This window comes from Entelurus aequoreus, linkage group LG27 (assembly GCF_033978785.1).
Source record: "Entelurus aequoreus isolate RoL-2023_Sb linkage group LG27, RoL_Eaeq_v1.1, whole genome shotgun sequence".
In the NCBI taxonomy this organism is placed as follows: domain Eukaryota; kingdom Metazoa; phylum Chordata; class Actinopteri; order Syngnathiformes; family Syngnathidae; genus Entelurus; species Entelurus aequoreus.
Window position 1 is genome coordinate 29,229,405 of NC_084757.1, and position 27,196 is coordinate 29,256,600.

The 27,196-nt window shown below is 35.3% G+C and overlaps 1 protein-coding gene across 1 annotated transcript in view; it reads left to right on the top strand.

Annotated features, from left to right (window-relative positions):
- Positions 1-10,672: 10,672 nt before the first annotated feature.
- qsox1 (quiescin Q6 sulfhydryl oxidase 1) overlaps positions 10,673-27,196 on the top strand; it is a 93,578-nt gene continuing 77,054 nt past the window's right edge. The window contains exons 1-2 of the mRNA XM_062039517.1: positions 10,673-11,279; positions 20,973-21,073. Of these exons, the coding sequence (XP_061895501.1) occupies positions 10,991-11,279; positions 20,973-21,073 (390 nt within the window). The 5' untranslated portion in view covers positions 10,673-10,990. The remainder of the gene's footprint in view (positions 11,280-20,972; positions 21,074-27,196) is intronic.

Sequence of the window (27,196 nt, forward strand, 5' to 3'; positions counted from 1 at the left end):
CCTAAAGAAGACGACTGTAAGAAAAAAGTCGACTAAGACAAAAGTCTTAAAGAAGACGACTGTAAGAAAAAAGTCGACTGTAAGACAAAAGTCTTAAAGAAGACGACTGTAAGAAAAAAGTCGACCAAGACAAAAGTCCTAAAGAAGACGACTGTAAGACAAAAGTCTTAAAGAAGACGACTGTAAGACAAAAGTCTTAAAAAAGTCGACTGTAAGACAAAAGTCTTAAAGAAGACGACTGTAAGACAAAAGTCCTAAAGAATGCGACTGTAAGAAAAAAGTCGACTAAGACAAAAGTCTTAAAGAAGACGACTGTAAGAAAAAAGTCGACTAAGACAAAAGTCTTAAAGAAGACGACTGTAAGAAAAAAGTCGACTAAGACAAAAGTCCTAAAGAAGACGACTGTAAGAAAAAAGTCGACTAAGACAAAAGTCTTAAAGAAGACGACTGTAAGAAAAAAGTCGACTGTAAGACAAAAGTCTTAAAGAAGACGACTGTAAGAAAAAAGTCGACCAAGACAAAAGTCCTAAAGAAGACGACTGTAAGACAAAAGTCTTAAAGAAGACGACTGTAAGACAAAAGTCTTAAAAAAGTCGACTGTAAGACAAAAGTCTTAAAGAAGACGACTGTAAGACAAAAGTCCTAAAGAATGCGACTGTAAGAAAAAAGTCGACTAAGACAAAAGTCTTAAAGAAGACGACTGTAAGAAAAAAGTCGACTAAGACAAAAGTCTTAAAGAAGACGACTGTAAGAAAAAAGTCGACTAAGACAAAAGTCCTAAAGAAGACGACTGTAAGAAAAAAGTCGACTAAGACAAAAGTCTTAAAGAAGACGACTGTAAGAAAAAAGTCGACTGTAAGACAAAAGTCTTAAAGAAGACGACTGTAAGAAAAAAGTCGACCAAGACAAAAGTCCTAAAGAAGACGACTGTAAGACAAAAGTCTTAAAGAAGACGACTGTAAGACAAAAGTCTTAAAAAAGTCGACTGTAAGACAAAAGTCTTAAAGAAGACGACTGTAAGACAAAAGTCCTAAAGAATGCGACTGTAAGAAAAAAGTCGACTAAGACAAAAGTCTTAAAGAAGACGACTGTAAGAAAAAAGTCGACTAAGACAAAAGTCTTAAAGAAGACGACTGTAAGAAAAAAGTCGACTAAGACAAAAGTCCTAAAGAAGACGACTGTAAGAAAAAAGTCGACTAAGACAAAAGTCTTAAAGAAGACGACTGTAAGAAAAAAGTCGACTGTAAGACAAAAGTCTTAAAGAAGACGACTGTAAGAAAAAAGTCGACCAAGACAAAAGTCCTAAAGAAGACGACTGTAAGACAAAAGTCTTAAAGAAGACGACTGTAAGACAAAAGTCTTAAAAAAGTCGACTGTAAGACAAAAGTCTTAAAGAAGACGACTGTAAGACAAAAGTCCTAAAGAATGCGACTGTAAGAAAAAAGTCGACTAAGACAAAAGTCTTAAAGAAGACGACTGTAAGAAAAAAGTCGACTAAGACAAAAGTCCTAAAGAAGACGACTGTAAGAAAAAAGTCGACTAAGACAAAAGTCTTAAAGAAGACGACTGTAAGAAAAAAGTCGACTGTAAGACAAAAGTCTTAAAGAAGACGACTGTAAGAAAAAAGTCGACCAAGACAAAAGTCCTAAAGAAGACGACTGTAAGACAAAAGTCTTAAAGAAGACGACTGTAAGACAAAAGTCTTAAAAAAGTCGACTGTAAGACAAAAGTCTTAAAGAAGACGACTGTAAGACAAAAGTCTTAAAAAAGTCGACTGTAAGACAAAAGTCTTAAAAAAGTCGACTGTAAGACAAAAGTCTTAAAGAAGACGACTGTAAGAAAAAAGTCGACCAAGACAAAAGTCCTAAAGAAGTCGACTGTAAGACAAAAGTCTTAAAGAAGACGACTGTAAGACAAAAGTCTTAAAAAAGTCGACTGTAAGACAAAAGTCTTAAAGAAGACGACTGTAAGACAAAAGTCCTAAAGAATGCGACTGTAAGAAAAAAGTCGACTAAGACAAAAGTCTTAAAGAAGACGACTGTAAGAAAAAAGTCGACTAAGACAAAAGTCTTAAAGAAGACGACTGTAAGAAAAAAGTCGACTAAGACAAAAGTCCTAAAGAAGACGACTGTAAGAAAAAAGTCGACTAAGACAAAAGTCTTAAAGAAGACGACTGTAAGAAAAAAGTCGACTAAGACAAAAGTCTTAAAGAAGACGACTGTAAGAAAAAAGTCGACTAAGACAAAAGTCCTAAAGAAGACGACTGTAAGAAAAAAGTCGACTAAGACAAAAGTCTTAAAGAAGACGACTGTAAGAAAAAAGTCGACTGTAAGACAAAAGTCTTAAAGAAGACGACTGTAAGAAAAAAGTCGACCAAGACAAAAGTCCTAAAGAAGACGACTGTAAGACAAAAGTCTTAAAGAAGACGACTGTAAGACAAAAGTCTTAAAAAAGTCGACTGTAAGACAAAAGTCTTAAAGAAGACGACTGTAAGACAAAAGTCCTAAAGAATGCGACTGTAAGAAAAAAGTCGACTAAGACAAAAGTCTTAAAGAAGACGACTGTAAGAAAAAAGTCGACTAAGACAAAAGTCTTAAAGAAGACGACTGTAAGAAAAAAGTCGACTAAGACAAAAGTCCTAAAGAAGACGACTGTAAGAAAAAAGTCGACTAAGACAAAAGTCTTAAAGAAGACGACTGTAAGAAAAAAGTCGACTAAGACAAAAGTCTTAAAGAAGACGACTGTAAGAAAAAAGTCGACTAAGACAAAAGTCCTAAAGAAGACGACTGTAAGAAAAAAGTCGACTAAGACAAAAGTCTTAAAGAAGACGACTGTAAGAAAAAAGTCGACTAAGACAAAAGTCTTAAAGAAGACGACTGTAAGAAAAAAGTCGACTAAGACAAAAGTCTTAAAGAAGACGACTGTAAGAAAAAAGTCGACTAAGACAAAAGTCCTAAAGAAGACGACTGTAAGAAAAAAGTCGACTAAGACAAAAGTCTTAAAGAAGACGACTGTAAGAAAAAAGTCGACTGTAAGACAAAAGTCTTAAAGAAGACGACTGTAAGAAAAAAGTCGACCAAGACAAAAGTCCTAAAGAAGACGACTGTAAGACAAAAGTCTTAAAGAAGACGACTGTAAGAAAGAAGTCGAAGGTAAGACAAAAGTCCTTAAGAAGTTGACTAAGACAAAAGTCTTTAAATAAGCAAAATACTATATAAGCCACTGTAGTAAAGTGTATTTCTGCTCTTGCCGTCCCCTCCCGGGTCGAGGGCCGACGCAGCTGCGTAGTTGGATCAAAAGAGACGTCGGAGACGCTTTGCTGAACCAAAAGTTGCTTAATTACAAGCGAGCGTGTTCTAACTCAAAATGCTTCTTGTACATGTCCGTTATGGAGACTCTTCAGCAAACATCCACATGCAATGCACGATTAAATTAATTGGGCTTGGATTTCAGACTTCGTTAAGCAAGGACATTTCCATTGAGATATCTTCAATCAGGGGTGTCCAAAGTGCGGCCCGAGGGCCATTTGTGGCCCCCAGCTCATTTGTTAACGACCCCCGGCACAATCTGAAAATACTATAATAAAAAATAAAAACAAAAAAAAGCGTGATAAAAGAGTAAACAGGTGAAATGTAACAAGAGAAGGTTGCAGTGTTGACACTAATAACACAAAGCTGCCATTCTGACTGTTATTGGCCTATTGAAGAAGGCTCCAATTACTTCACATGAACAACTCCACTTTGACATGTTTTGGGGGGGAAATATTGCATATTTTGTGCGAAACAAAGTTTTCTTCCACTAAAAAGGGCATCAAACAAACCAAAAAAATATGAACAAATAATAAAATCTTATAATCAACAGATCTACAGACTTAAGTGTTAAAAGTAAAAAAATATAAATATAAATTTGGCTTATTTTCAACACTTAATCTTTTTTTTTTATAGTCATGAGTTATTGACCTATTTAAGCCTCCCAATTACTTGACATCAAATATTCCACTTTGAAATGTTTTGGGGGAAAATGTTGCATAGTTTGTGTGTTTGCCATATAAATAAGGGTTTTGACATAAAGGGCATAAACATAAAATAAAAAAACTTTATAACGACAGACAGACCTGAAGTTGATCTCGAGATTCAAGCGTTAAATGACAAAAATAATAATTTATGACTTATTTCTAACATTTTTATGACTGAGACCCATCCGGGTATCAGGGACCAAACTTGAGGAAAGCCATAAAGGTTAAAAAAAACAACAACTATATATTGTATTGGTTTTAAAAAAGGAAACACATCAAAATAGCATGCTTTGATTTTTCAGTCTGCGGCCCTCAGTGGAAAAGGTTTGGACACCCCTGTCTTAAATACTGTAATATTTGTTATATAACATCCAAGTCAATTCTGGTAGCGTTAATGCTGCTATTCCACATTTTCACCGCTTGGGGGCACTGCCGGTCAGATTACTGCGGTTAGTTCTCGTCTTTAAAACCCGTGATGGTGCTTACTCTCTTGAGTAATGACAAATGTGTGATACAGTGTTGACATCTCATTTAAAATTATATTTTAAATTGTGTATTCATTTGTGATATTCTATTCTCCACTAGTATTTAGTAGCGTCATGCATGTAAGAAAACATATACAGATACATATACATATTTTGCACATTTGCATTGTTTCAACAGACCCTTGCAATACTGTTTGTAAAAATGTCTTCTATGCACACACACACACACAAGCCTGGGTTGTGATGGTAGGTGGGAGACATGATTACCAACAGCCTTTTTTTTTTTTTTTTTTATCACAAAACCACATCGATCGAGCAGTCGACTAGTGGCAAAAGTTCCAGGAGAGCTGCTGGCATACAGTGTTCCAACAAGTCAACAAAGTACAAACCACTGTTTACATATCTAATCTGCATTATATAACCTAATGGCATTAAAGAAAAACATTGTTCCCTTGTTGTTGGATATGGTGTATAAATTAAAAAGTGCACCTTTTTTTTAATTTTTTGATGTAAAAACAGAGGCGTTATCGTGGGTAGTATAATTAAATATAAATTAATTAGCTATATGTATAATTATTGTTAGGTAAAAGTACACAGACTCTTTTAATTAAGAAAAATAATAGTAATAAAACAATTATTTAATGCAAACAAGTTTTTATTTTTATTTGTATTTTTTTTATTGAACAACAAACATACATTTATAGTTCACTCAACAGTCAAAGCATTTTCAACAACAAGGAAAGAAAACAAAAGCAAATACAGAGAGTATTAAGTATTAATAAATAATAATAATAAAATATACACTACCGTTCAAAAGTTTGGGGTCCACATTGAAATGTCCTTAATTTTTGAAGGAAAAGCACTGTACTTTTCAATGAAGATAACTTTAAACTAGTCTTAACTTTAAAGAAATACACTCTATACATTGCTAATGTGGTAAATGACTATTCTAGCTGCAAATGTCTGGTTTTTGGTGCAATATCTACATAGGTGTATAGAGGCCCATTTCCAGCAACTATCACTCCAGTGTTCTAATGGTACAATGTGTTTGCTCATTGGCTCAGAAGGCTAATTGATGATTAGGAAAAACCCTTGTGCAATCATGTTCACACATCTGAAAACAATTTAGCTCGTTACAGAAGCTACAAAACTGACCTTTGAGCAGATTGAGTTTCTGGAGCATCACATTTGTGGGGTCAATTAAACGCTCAAAATGGCCAGAAAAAGAGAACTTTCATCTGAAACTCGACAGTCTATTCTTGTTCTTAGAAATGAAGGCTATTCCACAAAATTGTTTGGGTGACCCCAAACTTTTGAACGGTAGTGTATATATACAGTATATTTTTAAAAAATCACTTAAATGTTTTTAACAAAGATGACTATTTAAGGGCTTTCGTACTCTTAATCATACTCCAAGATTTGAGTGATAATTGTAAAAATGTAGGCCTTATAAATCGACATTTATGTAGAACATTTTTTGCTTGGAGCATAACAATGTTCCATTCAGCCATCCATTTTCTACCGCTTGTCTCTTTCGGGGTCGCGGGGGGTGCTGGAGCCTATCTCAGTTGCATTCGGGCGGAAGGCGGTGTACACCCTGGACAAGTCGCCACCTCATCGCAGGGCCAACACAGACAGACAGACAACATTCACACTCACATTCACACACTAGGGACCATTTAGTGTTGCCAATCAACCTATCCCCAGGTGCATGTTTTTGGAGGTGGGAGAAAGCCGGAGTACCCGGAGGGAACCCACGCAGTCACGGGGAGAACATGCAAACTCCACACAGAAAGATCCCGATACCAGGATTGTACTCAGGACCTTCGTATTGTGAGGCACATGCACTAACCCCCTGTTCCACCATGTTGACAAACATTTCTACGTTACAGTTGTTTAAAAAAAAAAAAATTACCAAATGTGATCTCTTCTGTAGAGAACGGGGACATCTCCACACCCTTGTTTCTCAGCCAAGTTCTGATCTCCTCCCAAAACACATGAACACCCTCACAGTCCACACACAGATGATTGACATCCTCTACAGCTCCACAGATATAACAGCCATCAACCTCCATGTTACATTTAAGTTTCAAAAAATCCTTTGAAGGGTATATTCCATTAATAATTTTAAATTGTATTTCTTTAATTTTGAGAAGAATTGGGTATGTAATATATATTGTTCTTATTTTCCTTAGCTCAACTTTTGTAAACTCCTTCAGGATATATTGTCTATGAACTGTGCCCGGAAAATATTATTTCACTAAAACTGCCCTCATGTATTTGTTGGAACATTTTTCATCACAGAAATGAACGTCTAGGTTTCTCAGACAAGAGGTAGTATTTGAATATAAAACATCCTGAGTCTCCATAGATTTTAAAGGCCTACTGAAAGCCACTACTACCGACCACGCGGTCTGATAGTTTATATATCAATGATGAAATCCTAACATTGCAACACATGCCAATACGGCCGGGTTAACTTATAAAGTGCAATTTAAAATTTCCCGGCAAACTTCCGGCTGAAAACGTTTCGATATGATGACGTATGCGCGTGACGTCAACGGTTGAAGCGGAAGTATTCGGAGCCCATTGAATCCAATACAAAAAGCTCTGTTTTCATCTCAAAATTCCACGGTATTCTGGACATCTGTGTTGGTGAATCTTTTGCAATTTGTTTAATGAACAATGGAGACTGCAAAGAAGAAAGTTGTAGGTGGGATCGGTGTATTAGCGGCGGACTACAGCAACACAACCAGGAGGACTTTGAGGATAGCAGACGGTTCGGCGGAGGTCAAAACACACCCGACTCATCGTGTATATAAAAACTTCTCCCTATCGGCGTATTACGGATACGGCAACAGCAGAAGTCACACTGATTTGCAGGTGTGTAATTTGTTGTGAGTTTATGCACTGTGTTGGTTTTGTTGTTTGAACAAGGTGATGTTCATGCACGGTTCATTTTGTGCACCAGTAAAAAAACATGGTAACACTTTAGTATGGGGAACATATTCACCATTAATTAGTTGCTTATTAACATGCAAATTAGTAACATATTGGCTCTTAACTAGTCATTATTAAGTACTTAGTAATGCCTTGTTTGGCATGGCCTTATTATAACCCTAACCCTCTAACCCTGGCCCTAACCCTAACCTTAACCCTCAAAAAAGAACTCTAAATTAAGTCTTTGTTACTTAGAATATGTTCCCCATACTAAAGTGTTACCAAAAACATATAACTTTGTCTTGAATTTGAAAAAAACATTTTATTTTTCACTAAAGAAGGGTTCGGTGAATGCGCATAGGAAACTGGTGGGGTTCGGTACCTCCAACAAGGTTAAGAACCACTGGTTTAGTGGGACAGGCGAAAGTTAAGTTGGAGAAAATTAATTATAATTATAAATTAATTAATGTTTCTGTGCGGCCCGGTAGCAAACGAGTCACGGACCGGTACCGGTCCCCGGACCGGTGGTTAGGGACCACAATCTAATTTCATTTACAACCTGGTCTGGTGAAGATAATGTCCTTTACTTAAAATAAATACATAAATAAATAATACATTCTTGAACAAAAAATAAATTAAAATTAAAGCTGCAAGCAGCAATGGACGGGACCCGACTTTGACGGCACATAAAATCCAAACCGGAGCAGTAATTAAAACTCTTTCATCAACTTTTAATCAGAAGGGTTCAATCTCTCTCCTGTGCTAGTTTGAAGCCGACACGACAAACGCGCTCAGAGGAGATAATGTTTGAAAAAAGGTGACTGTTTTTACAAAACTTTTGTTTTGAAGGGGGAATTGCAGACTTCCTGTTGATTTTTGCTGAAGGACGTCAGTGTATAACATCTAGATCTACGTGATACCTACATAGAGGTTTTCGTTTCATGTCTCTACGACATTCCTACTGGAAGTTACAGGCAGTTTTGTCTGTGTTTTCTTCCTAGGAGCAGTTTTGTCTGTGTTTTCTTCCTGGGGGGCGCTAGAGGGCAATTTTGAGTTTTGGGGTTTGGTTTTTTATTAGATCGCAATTTTTGCCAGTCCTGATGGGTGTGTCCAGTTTGGTGAGTTTTGAAGCATGTTAAGGGGGTCAAATTACAGCTCAAAGAGGCAAAGGTGACTGTTTTTACAAAACTTTTGTTTTGAAGGGGGAATAGCAAACTTCCTGTTGATTTTTGCTGAAGGATGTCAGTGTATGAAATCTAGGTCTAAGTGAGACCTACATAGAGTTTTTTGTTTCATGTCTCTACGACATTCCTACTGGAAGTTACAGGCAGTTTTGTCTGTGTTTTCTTCCTAGGAGCAGTTTTGTCTGTGTTTTCTTCCTGGGGGGCGCTAGAGCGCAATTTTGAGTTTTGGGGTTTGGTTTTTTATTAGATCGCAATTTTTGCCAGTCCTGATGGGTGTGTCCAGTTTGGTGAGTTTTGAAGCATGTTAAGGGGGTCAAATTACAGCTCAAAGAGGCAAGGGTGACTGTTTTTACAAAACTTTTGTTTTGAAGGGGGAATAGCAAACTTCCTGTTGATTTTTGCTGAAGGATGTCAGTGTATGAAATAAGTCTAAGTGAGACCTACATAGAGTTTTTAGTTTCATGTCTCTACGACATTCCTACTGGAAGTTACAGGAAGTTTTGTCTGTTTTCTTCCTAGGAGCAGTTTTGTCTGTGTTTTCTTCCTAGGGGGCGCTAGAGCGCAATTTTGAGTTTTGGGGTTTGTTTTTTTATTAGATCGCAATTTTCGCCAGTCATGATGTGTGTGTCCAGTTTGGTGAGTTTTGAAGCATTTTAAGGGGGTCAAATTACAGCTCAAAGAGGCAAAGTGGTTTTACTAAACTTTCGTTTTGAAGGGGGAATAGCAAACTTCCTGTTGATTTTTGCTGAAGGATGTCAGTGTATGAAATCTAGGTCTAAGTGAGACCTACATAGAGTTTTTTGTTTCATGTCTCTACGACATTCCTACTGGATGTGACAGGCAGTTGTGTCTGTGTTTTCTTCCTAGGAGCAGTTTTGTCTGTGTTTTCTTCCTAGGGGGCGCTAAAGCGCAATTTTGAGTTTTGGGGCTAGGTTTTTTGATTAGATCGCAATTTTCGCCAGTCCTGATGTGTGTGTCAAATATGGTGAGTTTTGAAGCATGTTAAGGGGGTCAAATTACAGCTCAAAGAGGCGGCATAATAAAGAAATAATAAAACGCTAGAAATTCAATAGGGTCCTATGTCCCAAAGGGACATTCGGCCCCTAATAAAATAAAAAAAGTTACATAGAAACTAGTAAATAATGGAAATGAGTAAAATTAAGTGTTAAAGGTTAGTACTATTAGTGGACCAGCATCACGGACCTTATCCCAGGTACCAGAATATTGAGTTTGAGTTTGAGTTTATTTCAGGGGTGTCAAACGTACGGCCCGAGGGCCACGTCAGGCCCGCGAACAGGTTTTATCCGGCCCGCGGGATGAGTTTGGTAAGTAAAAATGAGCCTGAAATTTTTGAATGAAAAAACTGCTGTTCTAAATGTGTCCACTGGATGTCGCAACAGCAATTTTTTGTATCTTTGTAGATGATGCTACATATGTACAAAATAAACCACATGATGTTAGTACATCAGTCAGGGAAAACGATCAAACTACCTAAATAAAATCCTGTAATTAGATTTAGATGTAATTTTTGTGTTATGATTGATTGAAAATTAACACCAATGTGTTGAATGATGAACATTATCACATAATTTATTCAGAAAATATAAATAACGACAAATAAATTATTAACCGCAACATGCAAGTGTAAAAAAACCCAACAACATTCTGATTTGTACATTTGTGCTTGTTCTATTTTTAAACAAAGAAAACAATCTGAAGTTTTCTTTATTTTTAAGTTATCGTGCCGTGATTTGACCAGTCCGGCCCACTTGGGAGTAGATTTTTCTCCATGTGGCCCCCAATCTAAAATGAGTTTGACACCCCTGGTTTATTTAATAACAGAAGGAAACAACCCTTCCGCTCCCTCCTCCAATAATAGGGGAGGGAGCATTTTTGGGTTGGTGCACTAACTGTAAGTGTATCTTGTGTTTTTTTACGTTGATTTAATAAAAAACAAACAAAAAAACAAGTGCAGTTTTCCTTTTCTACGTCCGAGGACTGTATCTTATTTTGAAAACCGGATGTGGCTTCACCTAGTGTTCCGGTAGTCTTCGGAAAAACAAGGAAGCAACGGTGGTCTGCTCAGAATAATCAAATAGTTTCTTGCATGTCTTTAGAGTGACACTTGTGTTTAGCTTCAAAGAGATACGAGGCTCGACTAAAACACGATAAATGTAAACAGTCGCCGAGCAGGTTTACGTGACAGCCGGACTATTTCCGTTCATTTTACCATAACGGCAAAAGTAGGTGCGCACGCTGAATAATCAGGTGCGCGTTAAGTGTGGAAATATACCGCGGCGCCGCAAAGTTGCCACAGTAGAAGTACACGCAAACTTTGCATTCCACTGAAGACGGAGGGGGGGAAGATGGCGCGGCGGTGCGACAGTGCCACGTCTCCTTTCCGCGCAGAAATGAAGAAATACACCCGTGGAGTGGCCGTGGTGTTCCTAATAAGCCAATGCCTGCTTTTCGCCTCCCCGGTGGAGGCCGGACTCTACACGGCGTCCGACCAACTTATCCTGCTCTCTCCGGACAACGTCAAGACAGTTTTGGTGAACTCCAGCACGACTGTGGTGGTGGAGTTCTTCGCGTCGTGGTGTGGACACTGCATCGCCTTCTCGTCGGTTTACAAGCGGCTGGCAAGAGACATTAAAGGTAAGCGTCAAGATGAAACTTCCTTGGTTTGGTCGGTAAGGTCCTCGGCATCAACACCAAACACACTACAGTAATATTACTGTAATATTACTAATATTACTGTAATATTGCTAATATTATTGTAATATTACTAATATTACTGTAATATTACTAATATTACTGTAATATTATTACTAATATTACTGTAATATTATTACTAATATTACTGTAATATTATTACTAATATTACTGTAATATTACTACCACCACTTTATGTCCACAGGTGTTTGACATTGACTTTGAGTTTGAGTTTATTTCAGGGGTGTCAAACTCATTTTAAGATGGGGGGGCCACATGGAGAAAAATCTACTCCCAAGTGGGCCGGACTGGTAAAATCATGGCACGCACGATAACTTAAAAATAAAGACAACTTCAGATTGTTTTCTTTTTAAAAAAAAAAATAGAACAAGCACATTCTGAAAAAATCATAATGTTGTTGTTGTTGGGTTTTTTTTACACTTACATGTTGCGGTTAGTAGTATTCTATCTTTATTTGTGGTTATTTATACTTTCTGAATAAATTATGTTATAATGTTCATCAGTCGACTCATTGGTGTTAATTTTCAATCTATCAAGATGAAAAACTAATATCAAAATAAAATTACAGGATGTTATTTATGTGGTTTGCTCATTTTCCTCGACTGGTGCACTAACATCATGCGGTTTATTTATTTATTTTTTATTTTTTTACATATGTAGCATAATCTACAAAGATACAAAGAATTGCTAGATCGGGGGCCACATGAAGAAAAATCTACTCCCAGGTGGGCCGGACTGGTAAAATCATGGCACGATAACTTAAAAATAAAGACAACTTCAGATTGTTTTCTTTTTTAAAAAAAAAATAGAACAAGCACATTCTGAAAATGTACAAATCATAATGTTGTTGTTGTTGTTGTTGTTGTTTTTTACACTTACATGTTGCGGTTAGTAGTATTCTATCTTTATTTGTCGTTATTTATACTTTCTGAATAAATTATGTTATAATGTTCATTGGTGTTAATTTTCAATCTATCAAGATGAAAAACTAATATCAAAATCAAATTACAGGATGTTATTTATGTAGTTTGCTCATTTTCCTCGACTGGTGCACTAACATCATGCGGTTTATTTATTTATTTATTTTTTTACATATGTAGCATAATCTACAAAGAATTGCTAGATGGGGGGCCACATGAAGAAAAATCTACTCCCAGGTGGGCCGGACTGGTAAAATCACGGCACGACAACTTAAAAATAAAGACAACTTCAGATTGTTTTCTTTAAAAAAAAAAAATAGAACAAGCATTTTCTGAACATGTACAAATCATAATGTTGTTGTTGTTTTTTTACACTTACATGTTGCGGTTAGTAGTATTCTATCTTTATTCTTTCCGAATAAATTATGTTCTAATGTTCATCAGTCGACTCATTGGTGTTAATTTTCAATCTATCAAGATGAAAAACCAATATCAAAATCAAATTACAGGATGTTATTTATGTAGTTTGCTCATTTTTCTCGACTGGTGCACTAACATCATGCGGTTTATTTATTTATTTATTTTCTTACATATGTAGCATAATCTACAAAGATACAAAGAATTGCTAGATCGGGGGCCACATGAAGAAAAATCTACTCCCAAGTGGGCCGGACTGGTAAAATCATGGCACGATAACTTAAAAATAAAGACAACTTCAGATTGTTTTCTTTTTAAAAAAAAAAATAGAACAAGCACATTCTGAAAATGTACAAATCATAATGTTGTTGTTGTTGTTGTTGTTTTTTACACTTACATGTTGCGGTTAGTAGTATTCTATCTTTATTTGTCGTTATTTATACTTTCTGAATAAATTATGTTATAATGTTCATCAGTCGACTCATTGGTGTTAATTTTCAATCTATCGAGATGAAAAACTAATATCAAAATCAAATTACAGGATGTTATTTATGTAGTTTGCTCATTTTCCTCGACTGGTGCACTAACATCATGCGGTTTATTTATTTATTTATTTTTTTACATATGTAGCATAATCTACAAAGATACAAAGAATTGCTAGATGGGGGGCCACATGGAGAAAAATCTACTCCCAAGTGGGCCGGACTGGTAAAATCACGGCACGACAACTTAAAAATAAAGACAACTTCAGATTGTTTTCTTTTTAAAAAAAAATAGAACAAGCACATTTTTAACATGTACAAATCATAATGTTGTTGGGTTTTTTTTACACTTACATGTTGCGGTTAGTAGTATTCTATCTTTATTCTTTCCGAATAAATTATGTTATAATGTTCATCAGTCGACTCATTGGTGTTAATTTTCAATCTATCGAGATGAAAAACTAATATCAAAATCAAATTACAGGATGTTATTTATGTAGTTTGCTCATTTTCCTCGACTGGTGCACTAACATCATGCGGTTTATTTATTTATTTATTTTTTTACATATGTAGCATAATCTACAAAGATACAAAGAATTGCTAGATGGGGGGCCACATGGAGAAAAATCTACTCCCAAGTGGGCCGGACTGGTAAAATCATGGCACGATAACTTAAAAATAAAGACAACTTCAGATTGTTTTCTTTTTAAAAAAAAAATAGAACAAGCACATTCTGAAAATGTACAAATCATAATGTTGTTGTTGTTGTTGTTTTTTTTACACTTACATGTTGCGGTTAATAGTATTCTATCTTTATTTGTCGTTATTTATACTTTCTGAATAAATTATGTTATAATGTTCATCAGTCGACTCATTGGTGTTAATTTTCAATCTATCAAGATGAAAAACTAATATCAAAATCAAATTACAGGATGTTATTTATGTAGTTTGCTCATTTTCCTCGACTGGTGCACTAACATCATGCGGTTTATTTATTTATTTATTTTTTTACATATGTAGCATAATCTACCAAGATACAAAGAATTGCTAGATGGGGGGCCACATGAAGAAAAATCTACTCCCAAGTGGGCCGGACTGGTAAAATCATGGCACGATAACTTAAAAATAAAGACAACTTCAGATTGTTTTCTTTTAAAAAAAAAAATAGAACAAGCACATTCTGAAAATGTACAAATCATAATGTTGTTGTTGTTGTTGTTGTTGTTTTTTACACTTACATGTTGCGGTTAGTAGTATTCTATCTTTATTTGTCGTTATTTATACTTTCTGAATAAATTATGTTATAATGTTCATCAGTCGACTCATTGGTGTTAATTTTCAATCTATCAAGATGAAAAACTAATATCAAAATCAAATTACAGGATGTTATTTATGTAGTTTGCTCATTTTCCTCGACTGGTGCACTAACATCATGCGGTTTATTTATTTATTTATTTTTTTACATATGTAGCATAATCTACAAAGATACAAAGAATTGCTAGATCGGGGGCCACATGAAGAAAAATCTACTCCCAGGTGGGCCGGACTGGTAAAATCACGGCACGACAACTTAAAAATAAAGACAACTTCAGATTGTTTTCTTTTTAAAAAAAAAATAGAACAAGCACATTCTGAAAATGTACAAATCATAATGTTGTTGTTGTTTTGTTTTTTTTACACTTACATGTTGCGGTTAGTAGTATTCTATCTTTATTTGTCGTTATTTATACTTTCTGAATAAATTATGTTATAATGTTCATCAGTCGACGCATTGGTGTTAATTTTCAATCTATCAAGATGAAAAACTAATATCAAAATCAAATTACAGCATGTTATTTATGTAGTTTGCTCATTTTCCTCGACTGGTGCACTAACATCATGCGGTTTATTTTTTTTTATTTTTTTTTTTACATATGTAGCATAATCTACAAAGATACAAAGAATTGCTAGATCGGGGGCCACATGAAGAAAAATCTACTCCCAAGTGGGCCGGACTGGTAAAATCATGGCACGATAACTTAAAAATAAAGACAACTTCAGATTGTTTTCTTTTTAAAAAAAAAATAGAACAAGCACATTCTGAAAATGTACAAATCATAATGTTGTTGTTGTTGTTTTTTACACTTACATGTTGCGGTTAGTAGTATTCTATCTTTATTTGTCGTTATTTATACTTTCTGAATAAATTATGTTATAATGTTCATCAGTCGACTCATTGGTGTTAATTTTCAATCTATCAAGATGAAAAACTATTATCAAAATCAAATTATAGGATGTTATTTATGTAGTTTGCTCATTTTCCTCGACTGGTGCACTAACATCATGCGGTTTATTATTATTTTTTTTTTTTTTACATATGTAGCATAATCTACAAAGATACAAAGAATTGCTAGATCGGGGGCCACATGAAGAAAAATCTACTCCCAGGTGGGCCGGACTGGTAAAATCACGGCACGACAACTTAAAAATAAAGACAACTTCAGATTGTTTTCTTTTAAAAAAAAAATAGAACAAGCACATTCTTAACATGTACAAATCATAATGTTGTTGTTGTTGTTGTTGTTTTTTTACACTTACATGTTGCGGTTAGTAGTATTCTATCTTTATTCTTTCCGAATAAATTATGTTATAATGTTCATCAGTCGACTCATAGGTGTTAATTTTCAATCTATCAAGATAAAAAATATTATCAAAATCAAATTATAGGATGTTATTTATGTAGTTTGCTCATTTTCTTCTACTGGTGCACTAACGTGTGTTTTGTTAATTTTTTTACATAAAATCACGGCCCGATAACTTAAAAATAAAGACAACTCCAGATTGTTTTCTTTGTTAAAAATAGAATGAGCACATTCTGAAAATGTACAAATCATAATGTTGTTGTTTTTGTTTTTTTACACTTACATGTTGCGAATAATTGTATTCTACCTTTGTCGTTATTTATACTTTCTGAACAAATGATGTGTTAATGTTCATCAGTCGACTCATCAGTGTTAATTTTCAATCTATCAAGATACATTTTTTTAATCAAAATCAAATTATAGGATGTTATTTATGTAGTTTGCTCATTTTCCTCGACTGGTGCACTAACATGGTTTATTATTATTTTTTACATATGTAGCATCATCTACAAAGATAAAATGAATTGCTAGATGGGGGGGCCACATGGAGAAAAATCTACTCCCAAGTGGGCCGGACTGGTAAAATCACGGCCCGATAACCTAAAAATAAAGGCAACTTCAGATTGTTTTTTTTGTTTAAAAATAGAACAAGCACATTCTGAAAATGTACAAATCATAATGTTGTTGTTGTTTTTTTTTTTTACACTTACATGTTGCGGTTAATAGTTTTCTACCTTTCTTTGTCGTTATTTATACTTTCTGAATAAATGATGTGTTAATGTTCATCAGTCACTGGTGTTAATTTTTATTCTATCAAGATAAATAAATATTATCAAAATCAAATTATAGGATGTTATTTATGTAGTTTGCTCATTTTCCTCGACTGGTGCACTAACATCATGTGGTTTATTTTTTATTTGTTTTTTACATATGTAGCATAATCTACAAAGATACAAAGAATTGCTAGATCGGGGGCCACATGAAGAAAAATCTACTCCCAGGTGGGCCGGACTGGTAAAATCACGGCACGACAACTTAAAAATAAAGACAACTTCAGATTGTTTTCTTTTTAAAAAAAAATAGAACAAGCACATTCTTGACATGTACAAATCATAATGTTGTTGTTGTTGTTGTTTTTTTACACTTACATGTTGCGGTTAGTAGTATTCTATCTTTATTCTTTCCGAATAAATTATGTTATAATGTTCATCAGTCGACTCATAGGTGTTAATTTTCAATCTATCAAGATAAAAAATATTATCAAAATCAAATTATAGGATGTTATTTATGTAGTTTGCTCATTTTCCTCTACTGGTGCACTAACGTGTGTTTTGTTTATTTTTTTACATAAAATCACGGCCCGATAACTTAAAAATAAAGACAACTCCAGATTGTTTTCTTTGTTAAAAATAGAATGAGCACATTCTGAAAATGTATAAATCATAATGTTGTTGTTTTTGTTTTTTTACACTTACATGTTGCGAATAATTGGATTCTACCTTTGTCGTTATTTATACTTTCTGAACAAATGATGTTATAATGTTCATCAGTCGACTCATCTGTGTTAATTTTCAATCTATCAAGATAAAAAAATATTATCAAAATCAAATTATAGGATGTTATTTATGTAGTTTGCTCATTTTCCTCGACTGGTGCACTAACATGGTTTATTATTATTTTTTACATATGTAGCATCATCTACAAAGATAAAATGAATTGCTAGATGGGGGGGCCACATGGAGAAAAATCTACTCCCAAGTGGGCCGGACTGGTAAAATCACGGCCAGATAACCTAAAAATAAAGGCAACATCAGATTGTTTTTTTGTTTAAAAATAGAACAAGCACATTCTGAAAATGTAAAAATCATAATGTTGTTGTTTTTTGTTTTTTTTTACACTTACATGTTGCGGTTAATAGTTTTCTACCTTTCTTTGTCGTTATTTATACTTTCTGAATAAATGATGTGTTAATGTTCATCAGTCACTGGTGTTAATTTTTATTCTATCAAGATAAATAAATATTATCAAAATCAAATTATAGGATGTTATTTATGTAGTTTGCTCATTTTCCTCGACTGGTGCACTAACATCATGTGGTTTATTTTTTATTTGTTTTTTACATATGTAGCATCATCTCCAAAGATACACAGAATTGCTAGATGGGGGGCCACATGGAGAAAAATCTACTACCAAGTGGGCCGGACTGGTAAAATCACGGCACGACAACTTAAAAATAAAGACAACTTCAGATTGTTTTCTTTGTTTAAAAATAGAACAAGTGTAACAGAGTCAAATATGTAATGTAAATAATGTATTTTATCGTGTTTTATTATTGTTATAATTACACAAAATGTGTAAGTTACATGTAAATACCTGAAGGTTGTTCGATGTTTTTTCAATATGTGGAACCATTGTCTCGTTGTCTTTCCTACTGCAATAATTGTTGTGACACCTGCCTTTTTATATGCGTTGGACACGCCTTTAAACTTCCCTTTTGTCCACGATAACGGGAGAGGTAACAGAAAAGCGTATTGTCTCGTTAAGAACTTGAAGTTCACTTTCTTGTTTTGTACTATTATATTTGTGTAGGGGCTCGACGATGGCAGAAATACTGTATATTGAAAAAACATCAAACAACCTTCAGGTATTTACATGTAACTTACACATTTTGTGTAATTATAACAATAATAAAACATTATGAGATACATTATTTATATGACATGATTGACTTCGTTACACAAGCACATTCTGAAAATGTACAAATCATAATGTTGTTGGGGTTTTTTTTACACTTACATGTTGCGGTTAATAGTATTCTACCTTCCTTTGTCGTTATTTATACTTTCTGAATAAATGATGTGTTAATGTTCATCAGTCGACTCATTGGTGTTAATTTTCAATCTATCAAGATGAACAAATAATACCAAAATCAAATTATAGGATGTTATTTATGTAGTTTGCTCATTTTCCTCGACTGGTGCACTAACATCATGTGGTTTATTTTTTACTATGGTAATGTAATTAGTTACTATGGTAATCTAATTAGTTACCATGGTAATCTAAGTCACAGCAGCTCAGACGAGGCCCCAAGCAGTGTGGGTGGGGAGCGTTTCCACAGAGTGTTTCCAGAGCGGCCAGCCTGAAATGCGGGTGTCAGGGACAGACGCGGAAGGAGATTTTCACAACAAAGTTCTAAAGCTTATTAATATATCAGATGTATCAGATTGTAGGTGGGAGTTTTTTTACCCTTCGCGTTCATATATCGCTGTGTTTGTTGCATTTTTGTTGCGTTTTGCTTGATTGTAAAATTTGTGGATGGAGAGGGGGTGTGATGTTCATATGTTGTCAATATTCAGTGCTTTATCGTTCATAGTTAATATTGTAAATCCCACATTCTTTATTTTCATGTACATACTGGGTGTCTCATTCATTAAAAAAAATGTAAAATTCCATTTCGTTTTTTAAGACAGTCTGTCATAACTTTTTTTTAGCTTTCAATCAGACATCGTTGTGAGGTTATAGATATACCGGCCCCCAGACACATTTTTTTTAAATCTAAATTTGGCCCCCCAGTCGAAATAATTGCCCAGGCCTGCATTAGATGGAGCTCATGCATCACAGTTTGAGAATCACTGCTGTAAATGTAACAAACCACGCTTTTGTAGCTCTGCTCTTCTTTAGTACTATTGCTGCTATTAATTACTTTTGGTGCACTTGGTATTTGTTCTGTTTGTCTCCCCAGTTTCTCTTCCAACCCAGTTGGTTAAGGCAGATGGCTGCCTCACACTAGTCCTGTTCAAGTTTTCCTCATCACTATAGGTTTTTTTTAATGTAAACCAAATCCCTCAGATAACTTGTTGGGATTTGGCGCCACTTAAATAAAGTTGGAAGTACCGTATTTTCCGGACTATAAGGCGCACTTAAAATCATTTTTTTCCCCTCAAAACTCGACAGTGCGCCTTATAACCCGGTGCGGCTAATGTACGGAAAAATTCTGGTTTTGCTTACCGACCTCGAAGCAGTTTTATTTGGTACATGGTGTAATGATAAGTGTGACCAGTAGATGGCAGTCAAACATAAGAGATATGTGCAGACTGCACTATGATGGCAATATGACTCAAGTAAACACCAACATTTTATATGTTCCATTGAAAATATAGAACATTACACACGGCGCTCAAAAATCTATCAGCATTTTTTAGTATGACTTTGGTAAGCTATGAAGCCTCACCGCTTGATGGATTGTCGAAGCATTAAACATTATTATGGTGTGTGTGTATAAGGTGAGACATTATCTGGCGTTTTGTTTCGCAATATTACGCAAAAGAAACTGTTCTTACCTTCTGGTACCTGCTGATCTGTATTTTGGATCTGCATAAATCCTGAACATTTGCGCACGTCCGCCTTTGTAGTCCGTGCCGACACCGTAGTCGATAAGCTTCTTCTTTTTCTCTATCTTCTTGTGATGGGACATTCATCCTCCGCTGTTGCCATTTGTAATATAAAGTAGTATAAAGTTCTTACTTATATCTGTCAGTAAACTCACCATGAAAGCGCTAATACACACCGGTATAGTGAGTTTACATTATTCACCCAAGGAACTTTAGTTATTAGAGAGTTCCGGTCGGAAGGTTTTTCACGGGACACATTTCCGGCCTTGTTGTTGTTTCCGGATGAGGAGATGCTGTTTCGTTATTGATTTAAGTAAAGTCTGAATATCATTAAAACAGTTTGCTCCATCTTTTGACACTTCTTCCATTCCCGTCCTTGCACGCTACACCGCTACAACAAAGATGACGGGGAGAAGACGCTGCCGATGGTGAGCCACGTAAATAAGACCGCCCACAAAACGGCAAAGCGACTGTCAGAAAACGGATTGAAGATGATTTGTAAAACATAATCTATGCAACATTTTGACCAAAGAACCACCATTACATGTTATGTAGACCACAAGGAAGTGTTTTACGTTTAGATAAAATAAATAAATTATATGACTCTTTAAATGCGCCTTATGATTCGGTGCGCCTTATATATGAAAAGAGATCAAACATAGACCATTCATCGGCAGTGCGCCTTATAATCCGGTGCGCCCTATGGCCCGGAAAATATGTTATTTGTTTACCCTGTCATCTCTCTGTCGTTGTTTAAAGGGCGTTAATGCTTTTTGTCCCTCAGAGTGGAAGCCTGCAGTGGACCTGGCAGCTATCGACTGTGCTGATGAAGAGAGCAGAAAGGTCTGCACAGGCTTCGGAATCAGGGGATATCCAACTTTGAAGGTAACTCACTCAGTTATTACCTGCAAGGATAGACCAGTTTGCTTGTTTGGAGTGACTCTCTGCATGATAAGCAGCTGTTGGTTGCCATACTGTGTTGAAAGACTCTCAAATAAGACGTGTCTTTTTGAAACTATTTACTTGTGAGCATGTAATATGATGACTTAAAATGTAATTTGCACTCTAAAGCACAGGTTCTTAACCTTTTTGTCCTCAGGGGCCCAATTTTTCAATATCTTGATTTTTTTTCTACATTTAAAACACTTCCTTGTGGTCTACATAACATGTCATGGTGGTTCTTTGGTCAAAATGTTGCATAGATTATGTTTTACAGACCGCTTTCAAGCCCCTTTCTGGTCGCCTCTTCGGGATGCGCCATTTTGTGGGCGGTCTTATTTCCGTGCCTCCACTTCGACAGCGTTATATGTATAACCTGCTTACGGTTTACATCACCAATTGTGCACATTCCATACAACTCGTTTGGCAGGAGTAGGAAGGAAGGCAAGATTATTTTATAAATATCGGCAACACTAAATTGGCCCTAGTGTGTGAATGTGAGTGTGAATGTTGTCTGTCTATCTGTGTTGGCCCTGTGATGAGGTGGCGACTTGTCCAGGTTGTACCCCGCCTTCCGCCCGAATGCAGCTGAGATAGGCTCCAGCACCCCCCGCCACCCCAAAACGGACAAGCGGTAGAAAATGGATGGATGGATCTCCGCAATGCCTCCACGGTTTGGTTTCACATTTTCGGGACTTATGCAGATCCCATATAAACAACAGCAGGTACCAATAGGTAAGAAAAGTCGGGTTTGTTTAATAGGGCCCCTTTAACACTGAATTGGTCATCTTACTCTTCATTTTAACTGTATAAAAATAATTATATTTAACCTACTTACAGTTTACAACTTTGTCAAATGATGTGAAACCATGTGTTAATCACAAAGATTACCGTATTTTTCGGAGTATAAGTCGCTCCGGAGTATAAGTCGCACCGGCCGGAAATGCATAATAAAGAAGGAAAAAAACATTTATAAGTCGCACTGGAGTATAAGTCGCATTTTTGGGGGAAATTTATTTGATAAAACCCAACACCAAGAATAGATATTTGAAAGGCAATTTAAAATAAATAAAGAATAGTGAACAACAGGCTGAATAAGTGTACGTTATATGACGCATAAATAACCAACTGAGAACGTGCCTGGTATGTTAACGTAACATATTATGGTACGAGTCATTCAAATAACTATAACATATAGAACATGCTATACGTTTACCAAACAATCTGTCACTCCTAATCGCTAAATCCCTTGAAATCTTATACGTCGAGTCCAGGGGTAACCAACCTTTTTGAAACCAAGAGCTACTTCTTGGGTACTGATTAATGCGAAGGGCTACCAGTTTGATACACACTTAAATAAATTGCCAGAAATAGCCAATTTGCTCAATTTACCTATGTTATTATTAATAATTAATATTTATCTTTGTGGAAACACTGATCATCTTAATGATTTCTCACAATAAATATATATAGAAACAGATAAATATCAATATGCAACACTTTATTTTTATGTTTTCTCTAAGTGCACATTTTTCAAATTGAACATTTTCAAATGATCACTTCTAAGACAGTCTTGTGAAATCACAATATCCCATTTTAACTAGCTAGCCACTAACATTTTTTAACAAATCATGAATTACTTTGCACCATGTTTGTACAAATAATAACTCATGTAAAATACAAAAGTCAACTCTCAAATTTTTAAATAAATCATGTCACACTTTGAACTGGACACCAAATCTGTTATCTGTTTCTTTGTCAGTTAGTGGGAAGCCTGGCATTGCATGCTGTTAACTAGTGTGTTGTACTCTGGTGTGTAACTTGACACTGCAACTCTGAGTGAGTCTTGCAGATGTGCATCAGTGAGGCGTGTTCTGTGTTTGTTCTTGATGAAGATCATGTCAGGGTTGGAATTGGGGGTTAAATCACCAAAAAATTATTCCCAGGCGCGGCTATGCTGCTGCCCACTGCTCCCCTCACCTCCCAGGGGGTGATCAAGGGGATGGGTTAAATGCAGAGGACAAATTTCATCACATCTAGTGTGTGTGTGACAATCATTGGTACTTTAACTTTTTAACTTTAACTTTAACTACCTGGTGCCCGCGGGCACCGCGTTGGTGACCCCTGGTCTAGTCTCTTACGTGAATGAGCTAAATAATATTATTTGATATTTTACGGTAATGTGTTAATAATTTCACACATAAGTCGCTCCTGAGTATAAGTTGCACCGCCGGCCAAACTATGAAAAAAACTGCGACTTATAGTCTGAAAAATACGGTATTATTTAACACATACATTTTAGGCTTAGGTCAAGCTGATTAGGAAAAATTATTAAAGTATTAACCAAATATTCTGCATAAGAAAGGACTCATAAATAACTCACAAAAAATAAATGTTCATACCATAATGCTGTGCTAAAATAAAATAACTATATTAATAATGAATGTGTTTAAGTAAACTGTCAATAAAATTAAAGTGCAAATGAAAATAGAGCTTCACCACTTTAGTCATAATTTTTGCACTTAAGAAACTTCTCTATGACCTTAGCTCCAGACTTACTCTGTTTGTTGGAAATGGTCATTACTGCCACAAGCGGTGGAAAAATGTATCACAACGGAGTATCACTGCACAGCTGAGAAACCTATATTTTTTGGCGGCCCTCAAGCCCTCCCGTGGCCCAGCAATGGTCCCCAGACATATGGTTAAGAAACACTGCTCTAAAGTATTGTGACAAGTAATGAAATAAATCGTGTTATTTGGAAATTTAAAATATTACTTTAACAAGTGAAGACCCAGATTGAGTCCAGGTCAAGTTAAAAGTATTTTAGAGGTAAGAAAAGTCTTAAACACCCCACACCCCAAAAAAGATATTGGCTAACGCTGTTATTAAATGAGCGAGGTCATTCGTAGCAACCTTGCACATTTCTCACAATGCCGTGATCATGCTCTCACAGGTTAGTAACCAATTGACATATTTTACCTACTGATTCTACTAAAATATCAAGATTTTCCCCTCTTTATTTTAATTTTTTTTTTCATTTTCGATGTATTATACACATTATCACCCAAACAGCAATCCCAAAAAAGGAATTTGTAAACAATGTAACCACATATATTGTTGTAATACAAACCAGTGTTTCCCATAAACTGCCAAGATACCTGTGGCGGTGGGAGCGAGGCTATGGGCGTGGTCACCATGACATCATCGAATAATTTGCATAATTTACTACAATGATATGATTTTCTCTAAAAAGGCTAAAAAAATGTATACTTACTAATTAATAATAACAGTTTTGTTTTAAACGTCCATCCATCCATCCATCCATCCATCCATCCATCCATCCATCCATTTTACAATATAATTACAACACTTCATGTACATATTTATATACAGATTTGAACAACAAGTTATTCACTGAAATATATTTATTAATTGTGGTTCTTACAAAAAATATATCTTATAAAATATAAAAGCTAAAATGTCTCTTAAAGCTCTGCCCCTTGAATTAGTGCATACTAAATAATTTAACTTTAGCCTACTACTACAACCATATTATTTACCAGCAACATAAAGTGAAACAGAGGCAGAGGTGTCCTGCCACAGTCAGTAACAAATAAACAGAAAACAGTAGTGGTCAAATACAAATAAGGCAACAAGAGAAGTATCCTACACTTCTCTTTTGTAAAGTAAATCTGAACAGCCTATATGGGCATCTACATCAACTATATGATTTGCCTGAGAAGCTGGACAGGACAACAACAACAACAACAAAAAAAAAAAAAATATTTTTTTATTTTTATTTATTTTTTTATTTGTGGCGGACGTAATTCTTTCGTGGCGGGCCGCCACAAATATATGAATGTGTGGGAAACACTGCAAACATAAGTTCAGCCTATATTGGGTATTAGGCTGGTGTACCCTCGGGGGTGCCAGGCGTCCTGACGGAAATGATTCGGATCAGTTTCAAAATGTAGTAAGTTGTTCCTTATCCCATTTAGGATATTTCCTGACAATTTCACCAAAGTCCGCTCATAACCTTTTGAGTTATTTTGCTAAAACTAACTGACTGACTGATAAACCAACTGCAATAATTACACAGTCTGGGATGAGCGGGAAAGTCCTCCAAATTTACTCCAGAAAATACATTTTTTAGAGAATAGGGGTGACTCTTTGAAAACCTCTCCAGTCTCCACTCATGGCAACGCAAGATTACACATATTGGTGGACCAGTGAAGACACCTCATGATGAATTAGCACTAAGGAAGGGTATTTGACTGAATGATTCTCATTCAAATAATACATTGTACTTTTTTTAAACATTATTTTTAAAGAAACAATATTTTTAACTCCTGTTTCCATGTCAGTGCTAAATTGTATTGAGTTGTTAATAATGGATTTCACTAGAAATGTAATATACTGTAGTTAAAAATAACTTCACTTCTCATTGTTGCTGATGTCATGTTTGCTTCTTTAGACAGTAACCTTTCCATGACTGAAAGTTTTGAACTCCTGTTTTCATGCAAGTGTTACTTTGAACAGTTGCCATTAGAGAGGGCTTCATAGATGTTTGTCAACTTAGCCATCCTTCACTGTCACACAATTACTCTCCAAATAGCAAACTCACTTAATCATAAGCATCTCTGCTAGTTAAGCCCACTAATTGCTTCAAGAATAAAGGAAACTATTGTGCATAATCCGCTGCTTTTTTTTTTTCCTGATTTGGAAAGAAATCAACTAAATTTTTTCGGCTTTTCCACACATCATGGTCATGCATTTTCACTGCTAAACCACAAGTCTGCAGTCACCCTTGTAACCTACTCTCTTTCTTCTGCGATATAATGTACTGCAAACTACACTTGTAATGTTACAAAAGCATTGTTGAAAATGTGTACGATCTCACTTAGCAGTTTAAGAGCAACACGCAGACGTTTTTAAATAATTACACCTAGGGCTGGGCGATATGGCCTTTTTTTAATATCTCGATATTTTTAGGCCATATCGCGATACACGATATACTGTATATCTTGATATTTTGCCTTAGCCTTGAATGAACACTTGATGCATATAATCACAGCAGTATGATGATTCTATGTGTCTACATTAAAACATTCTTGTTCATACTGCATTAATATATGCTCATTTTAAACTTTCATGCAGAGAGGGAAATCACAACAAAGTCAATTGACCAACACTTTTTTTATTAAACAGTTATTAAGCAGTGGCACAAACATTCGTGTCATTTCAAAACAGAAAGTGCAAGATTGTCAGAGACATTTTAAAACAAGCTATTAGTGCACTTTTGTGCATGATGTCCTCAAGATGACAAATCAAAACAACACTAAATTAAAGTGCACTTATTGTACAGAACGCCACTACAATAGTTTAAAACAAATAAAGTGCACTTCTGTGCATGATGTCACACAAGATATTTCAATAACTGTCAAATAAAAATTAGCTGCATAATTGGAAATCAAATTGTGTACGTCCTTCACTATGTCGTAGGTTCCGGCGGACGTTATCTCCTTATGTCATGGCAGTGTTTCCCACACATTCATTTATTTGTGGCGGCACGCCACGAAAGAATTACGTCCGCCACAAATAAAATAAAAAAATTAAAATTAAAAAAAAATCTATATTTTTTATTTTTTTTATTTTTTGTCCTGTCCAGCTTCTCAGGCAAATCATATAGTTGATGTAGATGCCCATACAGGCTGTTCAGATTTACTTTACAAAAGAGAAGTGTAGGATACTTCTCTTGTTGCCTTATTTGTATTTGACCACTACTGTTTTCTGTTTATTTGTTACTGACTGTGGCAGGACACCTCTGCCTCTGTTTCACTTTATGTTGCTGGTAAATAATATGGTTGTAGTAGTAGGCTAAAGTTAAATTATTTAGTATGCACTAATTAAAGGGGCAGAGCTTTAAGAGACATTTTAGCTTTTATATTTTATAAGATATATTTTTTGTAAGAACCACAATTAATAAATATATTTCAGTGAATAACTTATTGTTCAAATCTGTATATAAATATGTACATAAAGTGTTGTAATTATATTGTAAAATGGAT